Source organism: Theobroma umbraticum, unplaced genomic scaffold, assembly GCF_002168275.2.
Source record: "Theobroma umbraticum cultivar Fairchild unplaced genomic scaffold, ASM216827v3 scaffold_30.0, whole genome shotgun sequence".
Taxonomy (NCBI): Eukaryota; Viridiplantae; Streptophyta; class Magnoliopsida; order Malvales; family Malvaceae; genus Theobroma; species Theobroma umbraticum.
The window spans coordinates 5,632,802-5,653,856 of record NW_018397254.1 but is presented as its reverse complement, the minus strand read 5'-3'; the positions used below and the strand labels follow the sequence as shown (position 1 = coordinate 5,653,856).

Sequence of the window (21,055 nt, the reverse complement as noted above, 5' to 3'; positions counted from 1 at the left end):
TTTTATCCTGCTTTTGGCTGAAACAAAATAAAGAGAATGACAAACTATACTCGAAAATAAGCCCTAATGGCTTTGCCCAAGGATGGAGATAGAATAGTAGATACAACAACCATTTGAAGACTTAAGGAAGAAAAGAACTTTTCTGTTAATTACCCTGAATATACTTGGTGAAAGAAAGGTTTACACTGAATATGAATAAACTGGTGAATGTTCTCTTTCTGGAAAGAATTTTAAATCAATTATGAACCAACAAACTCTGACCAATCATTTCAGACCAATCAAGCAAGCAAGCAGAGTATTGGGAGAGGATAGTTCTTCATCCCTGAGTAAGGGGAACCTTGGATGAATTATATCTGGTTTAGAAATATGAAGACTGTTCACCTAGAACATTCAATTGAGCCAGTACTTTAGCGGCCAGGGATTTCAGTCCACCACTACCTCTTTGAGTAATGTCAACTAATGGCATTTGGGCCAAAGTTGCATATGTCTGCTTCATCTCAGCCAGCCGAAACATCCTTTCTAAAGCCCGAAGTGTCTTCTCCTGCAATATGGTCGAAGTCGAACTCAGTAATTTTATAATTGGAGGTATGGCATTGGCTTTGACCAGCACTTGGCAACCATTTTGCAGTCTTTCATCATCAATCAAAGTCAAGAGTGCATCTAAAGAAGCTTCACAGGCTCCAAGATCTCCCTCCCCAAGAATCCTAACAAGGGGCTCTACAGCGTTAGCCTCTAAAATGCAGAAGGAAGATTCCACGCTACATATTCCCTGGTGTACTGGGCAAACTGTTTCTGTTGCAGCAAAGCAGCAAAGAAAAGCTTTTGTCTTCTTTACTGGATGGCTCAAGGAAGTGGAACTTTCTGAAAACTGTCTAAGCGAAATAGCTGCATTTTGCTTTGTCAAAGAAGTACCAGAAACTAGTAACTGTACCAACACTGGAATAATGCCAGCTTCAGCTACTGTTTTCTGCCATTCCTTATTTGTTGAAAGGGTGAAACGACAAAGTGCTCTAACAGCATTCTCTATTTCCTGCTTCTTATGCGAGGCATTTCGATTTCCATCAGTCATAGAAACGAATATTATATCCAGTGCCCCAGAATCTAGAAGCCACTGAGTCATCTCTATGTCCTTCGGAAGATTGGAGACAATTCCCATTGCAGCAGCAGTCTCTTCTTCATCACTTGAAGTTTTAATGATCCTGAGTAATGTATCAATACATCTCTGACCAACATGCTCCTGAAAACTAGTATCATCACCATCTACTGTCAAGCAACAGAATAGCTTCACTGCGCTTGCTCTCACCAAATGGTTGTCTACCTCGCATAATTGAACCAATACTTGGACAGCAGAGAGCTGTTAAGCAAAGAAACATTAAAGTAACATAAATTGTTAGTAATTCTTAGTGACTGCCTCAAAACTATCTTTTCAATTGCATGAACAAAGGATGAAATTCCTGATTTCTAAGGGGGGAAAACAACAGAAGAGGAGTTTAAATACCTGATTTCTTAGGGGGGAAAAAAACAGAAGAGGAGTCAGAATAAATGGTATTGCATAAATGACAGCCACCACTTACCTCCAACATGGAGGTCACAGAGTTCAAATCCTCCCCCAAGATTCTATGGAGAGACTGTTTGATACAATCTTAAAAGTCTCTAAATGGCTAAGCACATGTATCCAAGTCCTAAGAACGGTTTCCTACTTTCCTTATGCAAACTAGTTAACCGTGTGTACCGCAGATAGGATTTTCCATGTCAGGTATTGAAATTGCTCAGAAGCAGGCATACCTGTCTCAACTTTGCTCTGATGTCCAGACCTGAAGAAGATTGGCACATTTCACAAAAAGCTTGGAGAATGTTTCTTTGAACGTCAGGTCCCGTTAAGGAAATCAGAGAAAATAGTTTGAAGATATCTTCATCAGATTTCAGCAATGAGATTTGCTCACGATCAGCTTCTTCAGTATTAGTTGACTCAGCAAGGTGCATAATTACAGCTGCTACCTGTTCACGCAAACTTGGGGAAGACAAGCTATGACGATAGAGAATTTCAAATAATGGTTCAAGTGCACCTTCTTTAATCATCTGCAGGCCATTTTGGGGCAAGTTTGACAGGTTCTGAAGGGCTCTAACTGCCACTGTTTTTTCCTGTAGATTATCATGAGAGAGTAACTGAAGAAGAGGTCCTAGTGCCCCATCTTTAAATAGGGACAATTTATGATGATCAGTCAACTCAATTTCTGACAATGTCTTAGCCATGAGCAATCTAACATTATCTGGTCCTGCATTAACAGAGTGCTCCTTAGTGATTATGACTTACAAATTCATGACAGTGTTACAAGTGAAAGAAAAGAAAAACATAATGCATCAAGTTCTAATTTCAAATGGGTTTTATGTGACAGCATTCTATAACCATTAAGAAGTAACAAATCAACAATTTAATACTATCTACCTTAACAAGAGTTTCCCCTCTTTCTTTCTCTGTTACTTTTTCCCAATGTTTTGACATGAAAAGTTTTAATGAATTAAAGTTTATATTGCCCTTCAAATGCAATGTCGTAGCTGGAAATTTAAATTATACTAATTTAGATTCATTAATTTGGTAAACTTCTTATCAGAGGCAAATTTGTAGGGGAAAAAACAAAGAAATGTTAGACATAAAACTGTGCTATCAACCTTGGCCGGTATAGTGCCAGAACTTTCCAAGCACTTTCACATGGTCAATTTCTTATCCACCAATTATAGTGAGAGGAGAGACCACCATAGAAAACTTACCCGAAGAAAGAAGCTGCAACAAAGGTTTGAAATAGTTAGCCTTCGCCATCTCTATAATATTCTGATCAAGGAAAGAAAGATTATCCAAAAGCTCTCTTGAGTCTCCAGAAGCTTGAGCATTATCACTGTTTAGCATAGTAACTACAAGAAATATACAGCCCTGAATGGTTCCAATGGCATCTCGCCCTGCACTGTTTCTTGATAGTTGCAATAACAACTGTAATGCTAACTTGCTTTCCTTTATTTGGCGGGCAAGTGACCGGACAATGGATTCAAGTGCATGATCTACATTTGAAATTGTTTCCTGGAAAGTTAACAATACCAGTTTGAGAAAATAAAAATTAGAGTATTCTACATTAAATTGTTAGTCTTTGCAACTGAGAAAAGCAGCCCTTATACTATCAAAAGGTCCAAATTGGGGGTCAGTTTCATCGGTCAAGACAATATGCAAGAAGGTGTGCCATAAACTTCAGAAACCGGAACATTCTAAACCTTAAACAATTTTGTGTAGTTTATTCCCAAATGAATTGATTACGGTTATTAGCCTTGTCCATATGAAAGAATGTAAACTAAGAAGTACCTTATTATCATGACTATCTTTTGCAAGAATGCATAGAATGGCTAGAGCTTGTGTTCTTATTTCACGATTTTTTGCACTAAGAAGTCCTATGAGAATTGGTATATAATCCTCAAAAGTCACCCATTCTCTGTGCAGCTCCCTTTCTGTGCATAGATCCTGCAGCTCGCAGAGAGATTGAAGCACTTCTTGCTCTTCATTTGACTGAAGTTTAGGTTTGATGGAAACAATAGTGATCATATTGTTCCTATCTTTCCATTCTTCAATTGATTGTCGAAGAGTGTTGTTAGGCTGTAAAACCAAACTGTCCAAGTGAATTGAGGTTGATGGACAGTGCTTGTTTCCATCTGCAAACCACCTCTCTATGGCACTTCTCTCAAATGTCCGACCAGAGGAAATCTCCACAGGGTCAACCATGACATCCATAGTGATAGGGCAATAAAACGACTGGAAAGGATCCAAAGGTTGCCTACCAAGAGAATTTCGCTGATCTAGGTACCTCTTTGCTTTCTCCTCATAGGATGTTGTAGCATCAGCCTTTTCAAGCAACATAACAATCTCTTCCATTCTTCTAGCTTCAGTTGCGTCTACACCCAGTTTTGAATCTTCTATTTCACTCTTTAGTTCTTCAAACTCCTTCTTTAGGGCCAATTGCACATCAGGAACCCCAGCTGCCTCAGCAATAGAAACAAGCAAATAATTTGCATAACATCTGTCAACATTCCTCTCCTGTGTAGCAGACTCAATCTTCTCCAAAATTTCATCCTCCACTATTCCTGGACTATATTCAGCCTCCAGCATATCCTTGCATAACCTGTTAGTACTGATTCTCAATAGACCATCAATAGAGGCCAAGGGGATGAGACTTAGTGCTTGACAAATCTCCTTTGTGCTGTTCTCTAACTGCTTCAAGATTTTCCTGCAGCTGATGAAGAGATAAACCTTGTTTCTAGTTCCACACTCAAGTGCTAGCTGTTTCACAACTTTAACCTCCAGGTTCAGAATAGCCAAAGCTTTTCGTAAGCTCTCTGACTCATCTACATATGACTTGGAAAGCTCCTTTAAGATAAATGTGATCTTCTCCAAGTAATTTGAGAATTTCTCGAAATTCTCCATCTGAGTAAGTACACCCTTGGCTGCATGAATGCAATCAAATATGGCAACTATGGTCTGAGAGATCAACTCAGGTAGTGAAACCAGTGGTGTACTTGTAATTATGCCTTCTGCCATCTTTGAATATTAAAATAAGAAAAAAAGAAGAAGCCAGAAACATAAAATATAGAAGAAGATCCTCAATTCTGTTGATATTTGATCCATATTTGAGACCCAAAAATGGTAAAAGTCAGGTCATATGCCATTGCCAAGACCAACCACTGCAATTCAATTTTAGACAAAGCTGCTGCCTTCAATTCAATTTCTGATGGAAAAAGATAGATTGGGTAGAATTGGCCTTAATAATATCAATCAGTCTGTAGAGAATTCAAACAGGAGAAACAAAACCAACTATTAATATGGATGAAAGTTTCAAAAGACAATCAAAACATCTACATTCAAGCAGCATCTTATAGGATGCTCAGGTTTAATCCATTTGAAGCAGTTATTGCCATTAATTAGCAAAAAATAAAAACAAATCATTTTCTTTTCTATTTAATAGTTTTTTTTCTCAGCAACCAAACAAAACGACAACAACCAAGACTACCCTTTCTCAAGTCATTAAGATCAATTACTCGACATGTTAGCACTTAGCAGTTAGCAGAGAAACAAGGAAAGTAGCAGCAGCATACCTGGATATTAGTCAACGAATCTCTTGTGTTTGATCATACTTTTTCTTTTTTTTTGTGAGATATCACCGGAATTTTCCGGGAAAATAACCAGCTAGAAAAAATGTGGCTCTGGAGAGCTTCCTTCAAAAACGAAGTCTTTCTTTTGTAATTTGTTACACCTTTAAATATTTATTTATTTTTTTCCCCTCAAGTCTCAGTCTCAGACCAGTGTTTCCTTCGTCTTTTAAAATCGAGACTGACGACCAAGTCAACGATGTTACGCTATTCCGTAATCTACCGCGATACAGTCAAAGACAGTATTTTGTAGAAGAGCTACAGAATGTTGCCACGTCATGTTGTACGGAAATAAAATCCATCTGAATGGACGCTTGGCGCAGTAAAAAACGGGGCGGTACACTGGAGCATGCGGGGGTTTGAACTCGCAGTCGAAAAGACGTTAAGGTGGAATTGGCGCCAACGTAACGGTAAATTTCATTTAGGCCTAATTTCCTTACTTAGTAGCTACTAATCAAACCAGGATCCAGCATTATGAAATATCAATTGTTACGTTAATTTTGTCTTATCAAAAGTACCCCGTCAATAACCTTATTTGAGTGGCATTTTTGTCTGTCTATTGCTTTCTCTAGTGACAACTTTGATTATACTTCTCACATATACCTTCCTTCAATTTATAGTATAATTGTACATTGATGTCCGTGATTGAAAATAAAAAGAGTAAATATTTAGGAATAAATAAAGCTAAAAGAAAAATTACTAATTATGTTATTATACGCAAACCGTATATCAGATGCAACAATAAAAATACAATTTAAAATACAATCAAGGTGGATTTTTTTTTATTTGGCTAAACGTGTCTCGTCTATAACTACAAGCTCGACTTATTTGTTATTTTAGTATGGCATATAAAAAATATAATTAGTATAAGCTTAAATTTTTTAAAATCATTAATTAAATCAATAACAATATTTAAAATATTTTTCATATCATAATAATTTGAGAATAAAGAATATAAACATAAATATATATTCTTTTATGAATTCATGGTGGCTTCTCTGTACAATTGATAAAGAGAAAAAGAAATATTAGCAAATTATCATCATAATTGCAATAACTATATTCTTGATCGTTTGTATTAAGAAAAAATTTAAGAGATTAATAAGATCATTATGGGAAAAATCTCATATAAATAGTGAGATTTTTATTTTTAATGGATCACTTATGCATTGGGCTAATATATCTATAGTAGTATTAGAATGCACGTAGTCATAGAATGAGTCATATTAAGTTTAAGTTTGATTGTTTCAAGTCAATTAAATATAGATTATTTAACTTAGGCATTTGATTTTTTGAGTCAATTGTAATAAATTTTAATTGAGTCTTGGTTGATTGTATTTATTGCGTGACTAATGTTATTGTCAATGAACTTAACGTCTCAAAGAATAGATAGGCTATATACTAAAATTATGATTAGAATATAATATTCCAAAGGCAATGTATAATATATATAATAGTATTAACTGTTTAATTTGCTATAAAGAAGCCAAAAGTGTCTTCGATTTCATAAATTTCATCTTTTATTAGTTCAAAAGAAAAAAATTAGCTCCAATATATATTAAAAAAAAGAAGAAGTTATATACTTACCACCGACCTTGATTAGATTTACACAATAAACTCAAAATTTTTGGAGATGACGTAATCTTCTGGTCGTGTTATTGGTTCACTCTTTCGATTAAAGGGAAAAAGAAAAAAAAAAACCTAAAACCCCATTTAGCAAGAGGTGCAATGGGAGTGATAAAAGAGGGCAGAGTCTTCGGCACGTTGCCGAACGACGAGTCGTTCGCCGTGCACTTCCCGGGTTATCCTAAGACGACTGCTCGCGCCATCGAGACTCTTGGAGGAACCGAGGGGATCCTCAGGGTAATTTTATGTAGTATATATTATTTTACCGTATTCAAATTTTCAATAACTTTTAGGCTTTGAAAAGAATACGCTTATAATTTTCATGCTTTTTTCCTCCTTTGTGCAAGCTTTGGAGTGTTCATTTATTAACTTTTGTCTCTGGGAATTCGAAATTTTTTTAATTCTTACAGGCTCGTAGTTCACAGTCAAACAAATTGGAGCTCCATTTCAGGCCCGAAGATCCGTATTCGCGTCCTGCATTTGGGGAGCTTCGTCCCTGCAACAATTTGCTGCTTAAAATATCTAAAAAGAAGTCCGCTGATGGCCAAAGTGCCGAAGCTTCCAGTAAAGCACAAGAGTGTTCAACATCTGGAGCAACTGATTCCGAAAATCCGAAACAGCCATCTCAAGCTGAAGTGCAGATATCTGAACAAGAGCAAATTAACCTTTGTGCTGATATTGTTTCTCGTGTTTCAGAGGCTTATCACTTTGATGGTCAGAATTTTCTTTTTATTTTTGTAAGAACAAACTAAGGCATATTATTGTTTTAGAAATGAAGCTTAGGTGATTTGCGCTTGTCTTGACTTTTCCTTTTTTGGCGAAGGAATGGCTGATTATCAGCATGTTCTCGCTGTTCACGCGGATGCTGCCAGGAAGAGAAAGAGAAACTGGGCGGAAGCAGAGGAGCCACCCTTTGGTGAGGTCTTTATAGTTATCACTTCAACATGAAATCGGAATTAACTTAGTTCTGTTTGACTAATTTTTTATTGTTCTACAGAAAAAGGTGGGTTCATGGACGTTGATCAGGAGGATGTGATGATGATATTGCCCCCGCTCTTTTCACCCAAGGATATGCCGGAGAATATAGTGTAAGAAATCTTTGGCATTTTTATTTGCTTATATCATGGGTGTGTTCTTTTTATTATTATTTTCTGATTTGATAAAGGGGATATTCTTAACTTAAGTCCATAGTCTAAATACTTGAAAGGCATAAGTGTAAGACAAGGTGTTTTTACCATTAATAAGGTGAAGGACATTGCTCAATGTATTGATTTATAAGCTTTGTGAATTTGTATTTTTCTAAAAAGATTAAAATGAACAATTAATCATATTTCTAATAAATAGATGCACTTATTGCTAGAAGATAAAGCTTTTAAGCAATTTAGAACTTCATTGTGCAAATGATTGTATGAAAGTAATATTTGTTAGTAGTATATAATGTATCAATCCCAATGCTGGTTGTTATTGAGAAATTAAAGGTGAAATTGGTTGTTCTTCTTTTAAGACCTCTGAGAAGAAAGAGAGGCATACTTTTAGTCATGGAGCAAAACTTCTCTATGACAAATGTGTTTGACTTTGAGCTTTCTGATTCTAGGTTATTTGGAAATTTTGACCTGAAAAACTTTGTTCTTTGAATTAATTTTTATAAGTTCTTACTATTTCAGGTTAAGACCATCAACCATCTTAAGTTCAAAAAAGAAACAAGAGGGAGTTGTACAGAATACGGCTGAGGTAATGACTTAAAGGTTTGCTCTCTCTGTCAGTTTTTCTGCAATTTACTGAACAAAATAGACATGCAAATGCCTGCTGACCTTCGCAGCACATAATTGCAGATTCAAATACTCAACCATGTACGCTGCATATGTTTTGTGTCTGTTTAATAATTTATCTATATATATATATATATATATATAATGAATCCACATGTCAGTACATTTGTAGTACTAATCTGCTGGTATGAAAATGCTCAGTGGAAAGTGCAGCTTATCTTTAGCTGTATCATTTTCATAGGCAGATAGGTCTCACTGGGCTGTTTGATCAAGAACATATAAAATTCTTCACTCGTATTTTTTTTTTCCTTCATTTTTCCAGTCATACCAAAGCTTCTCACTTATACATGCATGTAGCCAGTCAAAAGCTTATGAGAGTTTCCCTTTCTTATTTTATGATAATGTTGAGCTAGAATTTGGTTGTTACTTCACTGAATATGGAACAAATGAAGCTTTGCTGATCTAAGTTTGTGGTAGACATCAATTCTTTTTTCTTTCTTTTTTATAATGCTACTTGTTGAGCTTATTAATACTCATATTTTCTTAAAGAAACATGACTGCATGCTTGGCAGCAGTAAATGTCTTCCTTTCTTTTCAACACATCCTATCTCAATCAGGATGAGAGATGTTTGAACTGGAAATTTGATTTCCTTTCATGCAGGTTGATCTAGAGCCAGGCCTTGCAATTGATTTCAACATTAAAGATATCCTCCTGATCACATTGTACCTTTCTGCTGCGTATAATATATTTTTCCAATAAGTAGAACTCAATATACTTCTACATCATATTGGTTTTATATTCAACTGGATTAACCCTTATTATTTTTTTTGTTGAAGAAAATCTTTTCTGATTGTTTAGTAAGAGAACTTTTATTCTCTGTTGATGCCCTTTTGTAGTGGTTTCATGGATAATATTTTGGTAAATATTGATGGAAATGGATTAAAAACAAAGTGCAGCCTGTTTTTTGAAAATTTTATGAGATTTTGGATCAATTTTCTGGCACTAATAAGATTAATTTCCCAGTATTATAATATTTTTTAAAAAAAAGAATGTGTCTAACTTGGATGCTGTACAAATTTTATTCTCCATCTTTCTGTTGGACTTAGCATTCTCACAGATTCCTAAGAAAGTGAATTGGGAGGAACTTATAACTCGAGGCTCAGAGCAGTGGGAGTGGCAGATTACCGTATCTAAACTCTTTGATGAACGACCTATATGGCCCAAGGAATCTGTGACTGAGCGCTTGCTTGATAAAGGTCTAAAATTTAGCCATTTGATGCTTAAAAGGTCTTGCCTGAAAACTTGCCCTCCTATTTATTAACAAATTCATTCCTGGGACGGTTGAATTTTCTTCATATGAACCTTATCTTTCTCTGTCCTTTTAGGCTTCTACTTGGGGTTGCTTACTACTTTTCTAATGGACCATTTCTGAGGTTCTGGATCAAAAAGGGATATGATCCTCGCAAAGATCCTGATTCTCGCATGTAAGAGTTCTTCTGGCAATGATCTCCTTCATTAAACATATGACATGCTTTAATGGCTTCGATCAAGTCATTTGTCGGATGCTTACTTCTGCATTTGTTTTACCAGATATCAGAGAACTGAATTTCGTGTACCTGAACCATTAAGGAGCTATTCTGATGCTAACACAGCTAACAAGTAAGTTGATACTGATGTATTTACCTTTTTCTTTAGACATGTTCAGCATTTGAGAGTTCAGGTTTTATGGATTTCTGCTAGGTCTAGAATATAAGAGCATTTTATGGCCATCATTTACAACAAATTACACTGTAATAGAATGAAGGTGTATGCTCATCGAATTGAATACTTAACACTGACATGAATCACATGACATTCGATTGCATCCAAAATGCTTGTGCTGAGTTTTAACAGTTGGCATTAGTGTGAAGATTATTTCTTTTAATAATTTTTTATTACACAGATTGAAGCATAAGTGGGAAGATTTATGTTCGTTTCGGGTATTTCCTTACAAATGCCAGACATTTTTACAACTATTTGAACTTGATGATGATTACATTCACCAAGAGATAAGAAAGCCTCCAAAGCTAGCAGCATGCGATGTGAGTCTATTATCTTGAGTGTTGTCCACACATGTGTTGGTTAATTTATCTCTCATCACATCCTCTGGATTTTTTCTTCTCTTTTTCTTTTATCTTTTCCATAGGGGGGATGTCTGTAGGATGTGGTTATCGGAGTCTTAGGTGATTTAGGTTTGTTTTTTGGGGTGATGTCCTCACACATTTCTTGCATACAAGTCCATAAATGCTTAATTTTGCAATTTTAGACAAAACATGTTTATGTTTATTCAGATGCTTTGCAGTCTAAAACAGGATGGTTCTCAGAGTGTGTGCTTGACTGCCTGAGACTTCGTGTAGCGGTGAGGTTCTTGTCAGTATATCCCAAAGATGGTGCAGAAAGCATACGGAAATCTTACTCTGATGAATTTGAGAAGTTAAAGAGGTCATGCATTTACAAGGATGTCTTCAACTCTCATCAACAGGAGATCAGGCAAACTAATAGAGGTTCAAATGAGCAGCCTTTTTTTTGAAGTTTCTCGATTTCTCATCTTTTGTTAGTCTTTTATTTTTATTTTGTGGTTAATTTAACTGCCCCACTTTTCATATTGCAGTCACCAATATTGCAGATAATCTAACATACTTAATCTATGAAATTGATTTAAAATTCTTGTTATTGAATGTGATTTGCATATATTTGTGTAACTCTATATTGATGATACATGCTTCTATTTTCTTGAATCTATTTATATGCCATATACCTCCTTTCTTGCTGCAAATTTTTGTTTTCCATGTTATTTAGTTTCTCCCTGGCCCACAATACTTACGACTTACACATTTGATTTTCCTTTTCTTATTGAATTTTTGTGACCGCTCAACCAAAACTAGATTGTGATACTTCATATATCTGATTGGTTTTACTAGCTGCTTTAGACCAATCATCCAAGTTTCAATATACTAACTTAATATCTAGAGCTTATAGGTGATGAAGATAAAGAAAGGCCGAAAAGTTCTGATAATGAGGAAGATGAAATTGACGCTGATGATGAAGAGGAATTGGATGTGTATGAGACGCTTAATCTGGTAAATTATATATTTGTTCTTTGCTATAGTTTTTACATTCTTGTCAAACACTCAGCAAATCATGATATTTGTTACTTCATGCTTTTTTCCTTTTTTCTTTTTCTTTCCAGAAGAAAAACTAAAAAGGAACTTTTTTGATTTTTTTCATCTGTAGGGTGGCGAGGATGATGAAATCCCTTTGCAACCAGATACATGTATCCTTGAATCATGCCAGTTTGTGCTCTTGTTCAAAGCCTGTGTCTTTGAAATAAAGTGGTGGTTTGACCTTCAGCTTGCTTTCAAACATGGGTATGAAAAGCTGCAAAGGACATTTTCTCTATTAAATTGATTTAAGTTGGCCTTGACTGTGGGTTTAAAGCTTTGCAATCACTTTTTCATATTATGCAATTTAATGCAGGCTGCAAGGCAGCATAAAAAACATTCTAGATTACCGAAATTGGTGATAAGCCCAGGACAAGAAACTTTTGATTTAAAATCAGTGCTTCTTTTTTCCTATAGTGAGCTACCATTAGGCCATCGCCTTTTGCCACAAGCGTAAGCAGGCTTTGATATAAGTTTATAATATAAATTTGGCTTGTTATGTTGTCTAAGATTGAAAAAGTGATTGCAAATCTTTTAAGCTGAACTTCTATGACCACGCAGACTAATTCAGACCTCTTGTAGAAGTGCTAGGAATGCATTCAACATATTGAAACTTTTTAGTATATACAAGTTTTTAATCATAAGAGGTTATTCCTCATTTGTAAAAAAGTGTTTGTGACTTGTAAAAGTATTTTAGGCCTTCTTTTCAACCTCAGACAAAGTATCTCAGCTTATCAATGCACGCATGGATGCACAAAGACAGACAAGCATGCAAGCACATGCATACTTACACATGTAGATATGATCATTTATATACCTGTGTAGTTTTTAGATTTGTCCGTATCTGGATGTTCTTTGTCTGCTTGAGATTTCCTACATATTGCTTAGATTTAGATATGGAAAACAACTCAAGGACATATTTGCAAGAGCTTTTTGGCAGCTTCCCATCTGTTGTTGGTGGTGATGCAACACAAGCTGCAGATATTAGTGATGGAGAATATCAAATATATGAGCAATTTAGTGATAATAACTACTCCGATGATGATGATGACGACGACGACAATGACAACTGACATTCTTAACCCAGAGGTTTACTGGTAGTTTTCCCTCCATTTTGCTTCATTTTACTCATTCTCCAGGCTTCAGTCACAGCACAAGATCATCATAAATATGATTAAACTAGCTTATAATTTCTACTGGAATGTTTGGTGATTCATTGGTTAGAGAAAATGGCTAGTGTTGTTGGATCATCATGTGAATGCAGATGCTGGTTCAACTGGAAGATTTCTAATATTTCTCTCCTAATTTCCTACTAATTTGCAATTTGCATCTTATCAATGATTGCATGGTCCATTGCAGGATGCTCTGACGGTCACTATAATTTCATAGAGCCATCTTTTGATTCTCTTTGCCCTTCCTACATTTTTATCCTTAAAGCTAATTTTTTTTCCAAACAACTCAAACTAATTACAGACTTTGTGATCTCAATTGCATTATTTTCTGAAGTTATTAAAACTTGTAATTATCGTACCTTAGAAAAAGTTTTAGGTAGTTATGAGACTTCAAAATAGAACCTAACCAATTGGAGCAGTACATTTTAGAATTTCTCCTTTCATGTTTTCTCTTTATATACTGCCTTCTAGAATGAATCGGACATTTACATTGTTTTGCAGCTTATTGGTCGCAGCTATTTCTTGGGTAATGTGTGTATGTTTGCAGATTCTTGAAGCTAAAACATGTATTGGGGTGCTGAAGCTGCATTGCCACTAGTCTTGGAAGCTACTAGAGAAGGGTGACTAGATATCTTCATGTTCTTCTGCTGTTAAATTATGAATTATCAGGTAAATTTTTGAAGGTTGAATGTACAGTAGTATATCCCATTACGTCTGTTGACCCCATACATGATGTACCTTTTGATTTTGAGCAAAATAACACAAGGCAATTTTGGGATACTCGAACTTCGTATCAATTTTAGGATAATCAAAGTTTCTGGTTTCCAGATTTTCTTTTGGCCGGGCTGGTTTGGGGACTAGTAAAGAAACATTACAGCTTGAAATTTCTACCCTAATTTCACCCTGATAGGTCAACATAATTCAATCTGGTTTCCGCATTTTATACCATCGTTTTTGTAGTGCATTAGGATTCATTTTGACCAGCATATGTACTCGCAGCTTGCCATCATGCGAGGCAAGACAAATGACTTGAAACGCTAGGAACATCGCAGGATAGCTTTTATTATTGCAATGTGCAGACTAACGCTAGTGGGTTGGAAAAGCACGTAATCTTGGAACTATTAATGCATTTACTGCAACTGCAAATCAGCTTCATGATTTGTTAAAACCAATTAAGCAGCTTTTCATATAGGGGCAATTGAAAAGTGATCTGTTGGGAAAGCAGCTAAGTTGTGTTGCTTGGTTGTTGCCGTTGCTATTTCACAAAGCAGAAATTCAGCTTTGAGTCATTGATGGAAACCATATTTGCTCCTGTTTAGCAGACACCATGTGGTTGTAAAATATCCAGATCTCTTTGTAATCACACTTTCCAAAACGTCCAATTTCATCTCACTTCATGGTTACTCCATAGCTGGGATTAATGTCCGCAGAGGTGCATCAAACCATTCATAGCCAGAGAAGGAAACCATTTTAAGGGTATCTTTATCAACCAACCGATGTCATTATATAGCAATAAGCATCATTACAAGGTGTCCTAAAACTATGCCATTATAAAGAGAGACTGTAGGAGAAAGGGGACAAGGCTGTCCCACGGATGGCCTACAATATATCCCACCTCTTTTTAACACGGAACATCAACACTGATGACTTAATGTCATCCTGGGGTACCTGGAGCATAAACTGGACTTTCATCTTCATTGGGGCTGTCTTTGCCTTGCCGTTTTCATCTCCAACCTGAAGCGATGATATTAAGAAATTTCCGGGTCATGTAAAAGCTCTTCATTAAGGGAATCTCAAGCATACAATGTGGCCTTGCCTTTTAGGACAACAAAGTTCAGGACATGGAAAGCAACAAAGTTAAGCAAATAGAAGAACTTACCCATAGAGAAGCCCAGCCTAGACGAACCTCTGAATCATAGCCAGCTTTGAATTTGAAGTCTTTTTCATATGTGTGCTTGTACACAGCACTCCAATCGTTTGAATCAATATTGTACCAGTAGCTGCAGATAAATACAAAAACTGTCTCAGAAAACGCTTCAATAAAAATAGACATTGCAGGAAAAAGAACTGTCTAACTTTCAGGCATTCCTAAGATTCTCTTAGAAGTCTATTTTCCCAGTAAATATGTTCCCACATACATCTCATGCAAAAACAAAAGAACACTGCATCCATAGCCAATAAGCACAAGCAATTCCAAGACAGATTCCAAAATTGACAGAGAGAGGGAGTTCTAACCTCAATTTATCAGATGGACTGAAACGTCGCTTGAATGCAAATGATAAAGCATTTGATGGCAGTGAAATGCTAGGAATAAATGACATTGCCCCATCCTGCCATTTGGATAACCATGAGAACCATCTACTAGAAACAAAACATACAAAAAGATGGAAAATTTGGACATCCATAGTGTTTCCAACGCAGCATTTCCTGTGAAGGTGGTTATCAGTCACCTAGGTCAAACATTGAACAACTAGCCATCTAAGTTTTTAAACAAGAAATATACCAGTGCATCACCCATAGAAGCTAGCCCAGCCTAGGCCATCAATCAATAGGTAAATAAACAAGCACACAAGCAGAAAGTTAAAACACTGAAAGAAAAACCACCTTATATGAGTATCTTAGTTTCAGTTCCTCATCATTGTAATGAGCAGCACAGACCCCGTTCAAAATTGGAGTTTTAAGAATTCCATTTATTGACAACGTTTTCGGCACTTCCTCCTCTTCTCTCTCCTCTAATGTGACTTCACCCATAGGGAATCTAATTGTTGCTTTGGGCTGCAGTAACAAGAAAGCAACAGTGATAAGTAGAGGGAGAAAAGCTACAACCATGTTTAAACATATAAAAGTGAAAAAGAAGCACAGTGGAGGTGATAATGCATAGAATAAAAATGAAAGAGCACTACCATTGATCAGGTGTTTGTGTGATGCAAAAGGAGGCATAGTTTTGGTTGATTAATGCATACAGACATTAACAAATATTTTTCAAACTTAGTGTTATGATAAATACCTAGCAAAACTAAAATAAATAAATAGGAAAAACAGGAAAAACAGCTTAAAGTGCTGCCAAACTACCAAGTATCATCTGAGAACAGTTAGTTTCCCAAATTTCCTAACCTTGATATCAATTGATTGATATTCAGTAGCAAGATACTAGTATAAATAGTACTCACCAAACCAACATATGGAACAGGAGATGATACTTCAACAGCATAGCTGGGATCAGCAAGATTTGCAACCATTGCCACCTCACCTTGTTGTGCCTGAGAAAAATATATGACATATGAAACAGACAGCATATATGGCTTGAAGTAATATTCATTTCAGCACTCAAACAACTATTATCATAGTGTTGGCTTCAGAAGCAATAATTATTTTCTGATTTCCCAAATGCATATATCTCATATTAAGAAACGAAGAAATGTTTTTAAGATAAAAATCCAAATGCAAAAAGGATGTTCAAAGGGGTCTTCAAGTAACAAGACCAACTTGACCATTATACGAGAGCAGAGTCCTGTAAAACCCCATCATCAATTTATGAACATTTGCACCTCAAATGTTCAAAAACCATCACCAACCAAATCCCAAACCTCAAAATTCTCTTTTGTAGCCTGAGAAGAGAAATTACAATTGAACTTTGAAAATCTGCATCTTAATAACTATCACCAAACAAAGCAATCTCTCAAATCACTCACTCACAGCAATAAAAGGTAAATAAGTAGGGTCACATAATAGTCTGAAACTTTCAATTTTATAAACTTTTCAGTAACAGAAGCAACTGAAGCACTACCACTAAGCAGAAAACAGGCCTCTAAAGGAAAACGGCAAACCTTGACATCATGGGCAGCTTTGAAATGCAACATAGGACCGACATCGAAGGAGCTCTTGATGAGGGCATTTTGTTCTTCAGGATCGTAGTGGATAGATAAGTACTTTGAAGTTAACGCCAATTGGGGGTCCGAGATCTCGCGTTTGCCGTTGTTAACGAACGAGAGTTTAAGCTTGGCAAGGTTGTCAAACAGCTTACACGACACCTTGTGGAAGAATATACGGTTGTCACTGTCAAACTCTGAAGTCACCCTGAGGGAGGGTCTTTTTGAGAGTAAAGAGAACAAATGATTGTGCTTGGTGGGTGTTGAAGATGGTGGCGATGGCTCTAGCGGCGGCGGCGGCGAGGGCGGTGGCGGTGAGAGTGGTGGGATTAGGTAATTGGGGTTCTGAGCAGATGGTTCCAGCATTGCTACTTTGGTTTGGTTGGTGAGTACAGGCGATGTCTTGTCTTAAAGGCTTAAAACTCTGGCCTTTGGTTATCAGAGGGTTATTCCTCAAGCTTTGCTTTTGCTTTGTTTGAAAGAGAGAGAGAGAGAGAGACGTCCTTTGGATTGTTGTGGGCCGACGTTTTTAGGCGGAAATTTTATTGCGAAAATTTCTGAATTTTGATTCCCAATTTTTTTTTGAAACAAAATGGCTCTTCTCTAACTCCTCAGGAGTTGACTTGAAAATTGAAATTTAAAACTATACTGTTGCTTGCAGGGCTGGTAGTTAAGCATAGGCTATTGATATATATGTATGTAAGATAAATAAAAAAAAATAAAATGTTATATTCATTTTGTGATATAAATAGAACAAGTTATTACTTTTTAATTTAAATTTTTAATATATTCCTTAATAATGTACCATTTGAAATAATTTTTTATATATTATTTTATTAATTAAAAATTAAAATAAAATTATATCTTAAATAATTGGACATATCAAATTTTAATTGTGTCTTAACCAAATACATTATAAACATATAAAAATATATTCCATACCGTATAATGCATGCCGATTTGATTAACGATGAATTCGTTATCGATATATAATCAAATTGATTATTTATATAAATAAAAATAAATTTTATTATAAATTAAATAATATAATTAAGACAATAGTATCGTCCTAGTATTACAAAGTCAACATAAATATCTTTTTATATTAAAATTCACCTAATTCTTGACGTATGTATAAATAATACAGAATTTCTTTTGCAATACTCTATAGGAGAGAGTGAGCTCAAATCTAGAAATTTTGTTTAATTTATCAGAGTCTTTGTATATTTGTTGAATTTCTAGCAAGGACATAACTTTATTAACGACTCCTGGTCTTTGTTTTGTAATCTAAAGAACAAAGGCTCCACAAATTTCTTACAGCAATTAGTAAAAGCCCAAATGGAGAAAATGGAAACCTTTGATCAAGCCTCTGTCTATGTCAGCTCTCTGGGCTTAGGTTGTGGCAGTTCTCAAATGTTTGCGTTCAAACCCAAAGCCTGCATGCGGGTTATCCAGGCTCCATTAATCACAGCAAAGGAATAGAATATATATATATATATATATATATATATATATAATTACTTATGCAATTTCGTTTTCTTTATAACTACTCAATAATGTGGTAGCTAGAAGATTGCCACAGAAAAACTTGAGCTTTTTAGGTGTATTTGTATTAATTTTGCTAGTACTTTCAACTTTTTAGAGTTCATGAATAAGTATATGGATACCATTGGACTCTTTTGCTATAATTTTTTTAGTTAAATCAACAAAAAAAAACTTATTTTTAAGCTTCACAAGCTGCATGCCTTTGTTAAGGTATAACTAAAAAAAATTAATAGATTAATATAATTATTAAACTATCACAAGTTGATTATATGAGCTTCGTTTTTGTTAAATATTTCATTATCCATCTTAATAAAATCATGGAAACAATATTTTCCATGTGTTTAGTCACAGCAAATTTTATCTATTATAAGAAACAAAGGCACAAGGAATTGACATGGAATTGTTTTTTTTTAAAGAAAAAGGAAATTGAAACATATTTAGTGGATGGTAAGTAATCAGTGTTGCTGATTAATTATTAGAAAATTTTCACTCAGTAAAAGACATGTCTTATGCCATGCATTCAACATGCAATTCCACATTATATAAGTACTGTTCATGGCGAAATTAAACACAAAATTATCATATGTATATTATAGATATGTTGACAAATCCCTTTCAATTTTCCATCAAAATAATTCTAAATTCATTAGTTTAAAAGTTATCAAGTAATTAATTTTCTTGAAAGCAAAATGTGCTTACATGTTCCGGTTTCCCTGTCTCATATCCTACGTTCGGCATACCTTAAAGAACAAAGATCTTATGCAGCAGATAGCTTTTAACTTTTACTTGTTGCAACTTAGGAAGATTCTATATAGGTATTTAATTATAAAAAAAAAATGAGATATAGTAGTCTAGAAGATCAACCTAGCTAGATGCGATGATAAGGGTCCGGTGAGCCATTGATATTTATAATAAAACTGCAGAAACTATGCAGTGAATCAGGCAAGTTGGGTTGCCGACAGATTTTGCAGGAGTTTCTGCTTTAATCATAAGCCCTCTTCCATTAAGATTTATCAAGATGAAACCCTAGCTTCCCTCCCTTGGCTCAAAAGAAAGAAAACAAGAAGAAAACCTAGAAGGCTGCAACAGAATTTGCATTTGATCAGGCTGTTCAGAAACATTATATATACTTCCCAAAGGGGAGAAGAAATATCATTAAACATGGTACAGTTTAACACTGCAGTACAAGAAAGTTTATTTCGTCTCTTTATGTACATTGAACTATCATTAGAACAACTTATTCACAAGAACAAATAGATATATGTGAATTTGTTTTTGGTAAATTACACACATCTGAATTGAAACTAAGTCACAGAAGGGGGAACAAGGAATGGGACGAAAGGAAGCAATTTACTGTCAGTAAGCTAAAATTTTATTATTCAATTCACTGTCACCATTGCGTTCTAATTAAAGTCAGCCTGCATGTTAGGGAAGAGACGCTTGAATAAGTTAAACCGGTCTTAGGCTTGAAAAGCTTCCTTCCCAGAAATTTGGGGATGTCCTGATCTATAGAAAGATTAATGGAAATTAAGGATAATGACTAATGAGACCTTAATTGGGTGATTAATCTTCACTAAAATACAAAGCTGGGCAAGGAAGCATCTTTCATAAGTATGCCAGGAGATCGACTTGAAATTGATCATAAAATGCTGTACCATGCAGTCACTGTCATATTCTATATATTGGTTTGACAGTTTTCTGCTTGGAACCATGTTCTAGTTAATTAATAAAAGTCATACAACAAACTAAAATGCAATTAATGTCTTTTGTGAAAATTAAGAACTGATTATGTAACGTAAAAGCAAAATATATACTATATGTATTCAGGAAATTGTTACAATTGGAAGAAAAAGAATTTAAACCTTACTCTTTTAGGTAAGAAATTATGTATCAATCAATGAATTAAATATTTAAATATATTCAAAATAATATAATTTAATTAATATACATTATGAAATTATAAATGCTTTCAATCTTATTATATATTTTTGAAAATCTCTAAAATCCCATTCTCATAAGATATAAGATAATATTTGAAAATTTCAAAATTTGTATTAAATAGAATGGTGTTTTGGTATTATTGAATTTTATGTCATTTATTGATTTTATGTGTTGCTGACTTGCTGTGATTATTTTTTTAATAAAGACAAATTTGAGTGACATATCAACTTATATACTACGTAAATATATAAATTAATGAATTTCATAAATATTAAAGAGAGTAAAATGCAATTAAATCAAAACAAGTGGGGCGGCCAAGGTAAAAACCCGCCAGAATCTAAAGTTTATTAGCTTGGACGGCCAAAGCAGACGCCCAGGGCGGCAAACTTTACACTTAATTATACTACTATAATATTAGTACTTATGGGAGAATTTCATTTCTAATGAGGTAATTGCCTTAAATATGCTTTACATTATTGTTAATTATATATATTTATGTGTGGAAATACTTTCCCTCACTTCATTTTGTGCTAAAAATTCGTCTGTTAAGGAAAATGCCATAAAAGATCGAGCAGAAGCAAGTTACCCTCCATGTAGAAGTAGTTTGATGCAGGAAATTTGCTAAGTAAATTAACAGTTACAGAGTTCTGTAATGGCATAGATCCTAGTTGTCAAACTCGAAAAGATACTTTAAAATTAATGCAGAGGATTTTGATGTTTAGATGAAGGTGACAGTTTTGGTATATAT

General features: G+C 34.9%; 3 protein-coding genes across 7 annotated transcripts; 1 reads left to right on the top strand and 2 right to left on the bottom strand.

The window, feature by feature from the left end:
- Positions 1-121: 121 nt before the first annotated feature.
- LOC110416104 (U-box domain-containing protein 44-like) lies at positions 122-5,309 on the bottom strand. The gene is made up of 5 exons (XM_021427946.2): positions 5,131-5,309; positions 3,350-4,815; positions 2,770-3,073; positions 1,786-2,276; positions 122-1,354 (listed from the first exon to the last, which is right to left on the bottom strand). Exons 2-5 carry the CDS (start codon positions 4,574-4,576, stop codon positions 359-361), a joined length of 3,018 nt encoding a protein of 1,005 aa, XP_021283621.1. The 5' UTR covers positions 4,577-4,815; positions 5,131-5,309; the 3' UTR covers positions 122-358.
- Positions 5,310-6,765: 1,456 nt separating this feature from the next.
- Positions 6,766-16,845, top strand: LOC110409441 (uncharacterized). 5 transcript variants are annotated; one of them, XR_016351222.1, is made up of 16 exons: positions 6,768-7,047; positions 7,221-7,524; positions 7,634-7,726; positions 7,808-7,898; positions 8,475-8,541; positions 9,241-9,284; positions 9,697-9,867; positions 9,966-10,064; positions 10,171-10,239; positions 10,523-10,661; positions 10,922-11,123; positions 11,590-11,699; positions 11,854-11,893; positions 12,669-12,877; positions 13,500-13,621; positions 16,716-16,845. XR_016351222.1 is itself a non-coding variant. In XM_089783565.1 (15 exons), the coding sequence occupies exons 1-14, from the start codon at positions 6,913-6,915 to the stop codon at positions 12,851-12,853; spliced, it is 1,749 nt and encodes a 582-aa protein (XP_089639691.1). In that variant the 5' UTR covers positions 6,766-6,912; the 3' UTR covers positions 12,854-12,877; positions 13,454-13,780. The 5 variants fall into 5 exon arrangements, 4 of the variants coding, with proteins under 4 accessions (XP_089639691.1, XP_089639688.1, XP_089639690.1 ...); XM_089783565.1 differs by lacking the exon at positions 16,716-16,845 and having other exon boundaries at positions 6,766-7,047; positions 13,454-13,780; XM_089783564.1 differs by lacking the exon at positions 16,716-16,845 and having other exon boundaries at positions 13,500-13,778.
- On the bottom strand, positions 14,283-17,417 carry OEP37 (chloroplast outer envelope protein 37). The gene is made up of 6 exons (XM_021418825.2): positions 16,780-17,417; positions 16,123-16,212; positions 15,557-15,727; positions 15,188-15,282; positions 14,832-14,952; positions 14,283-14,686 (listed from the first exon to the last, which is right to left on the bottom strand). The coding sequence occupies exons 1-6, from the start codon at positions 17,185-17,187 to the stop codon at positions 14,552-14,554; spliced, it is 1,020 nt and encodes a 339-aa protein (XP_021274500.1). The 5' UTR covers positions 17,188-17,417; the 3' UTR covers positions 14,283-14,551.
- Positions 17,418-21,055: the final 3,638 nt, after the last annotated feature.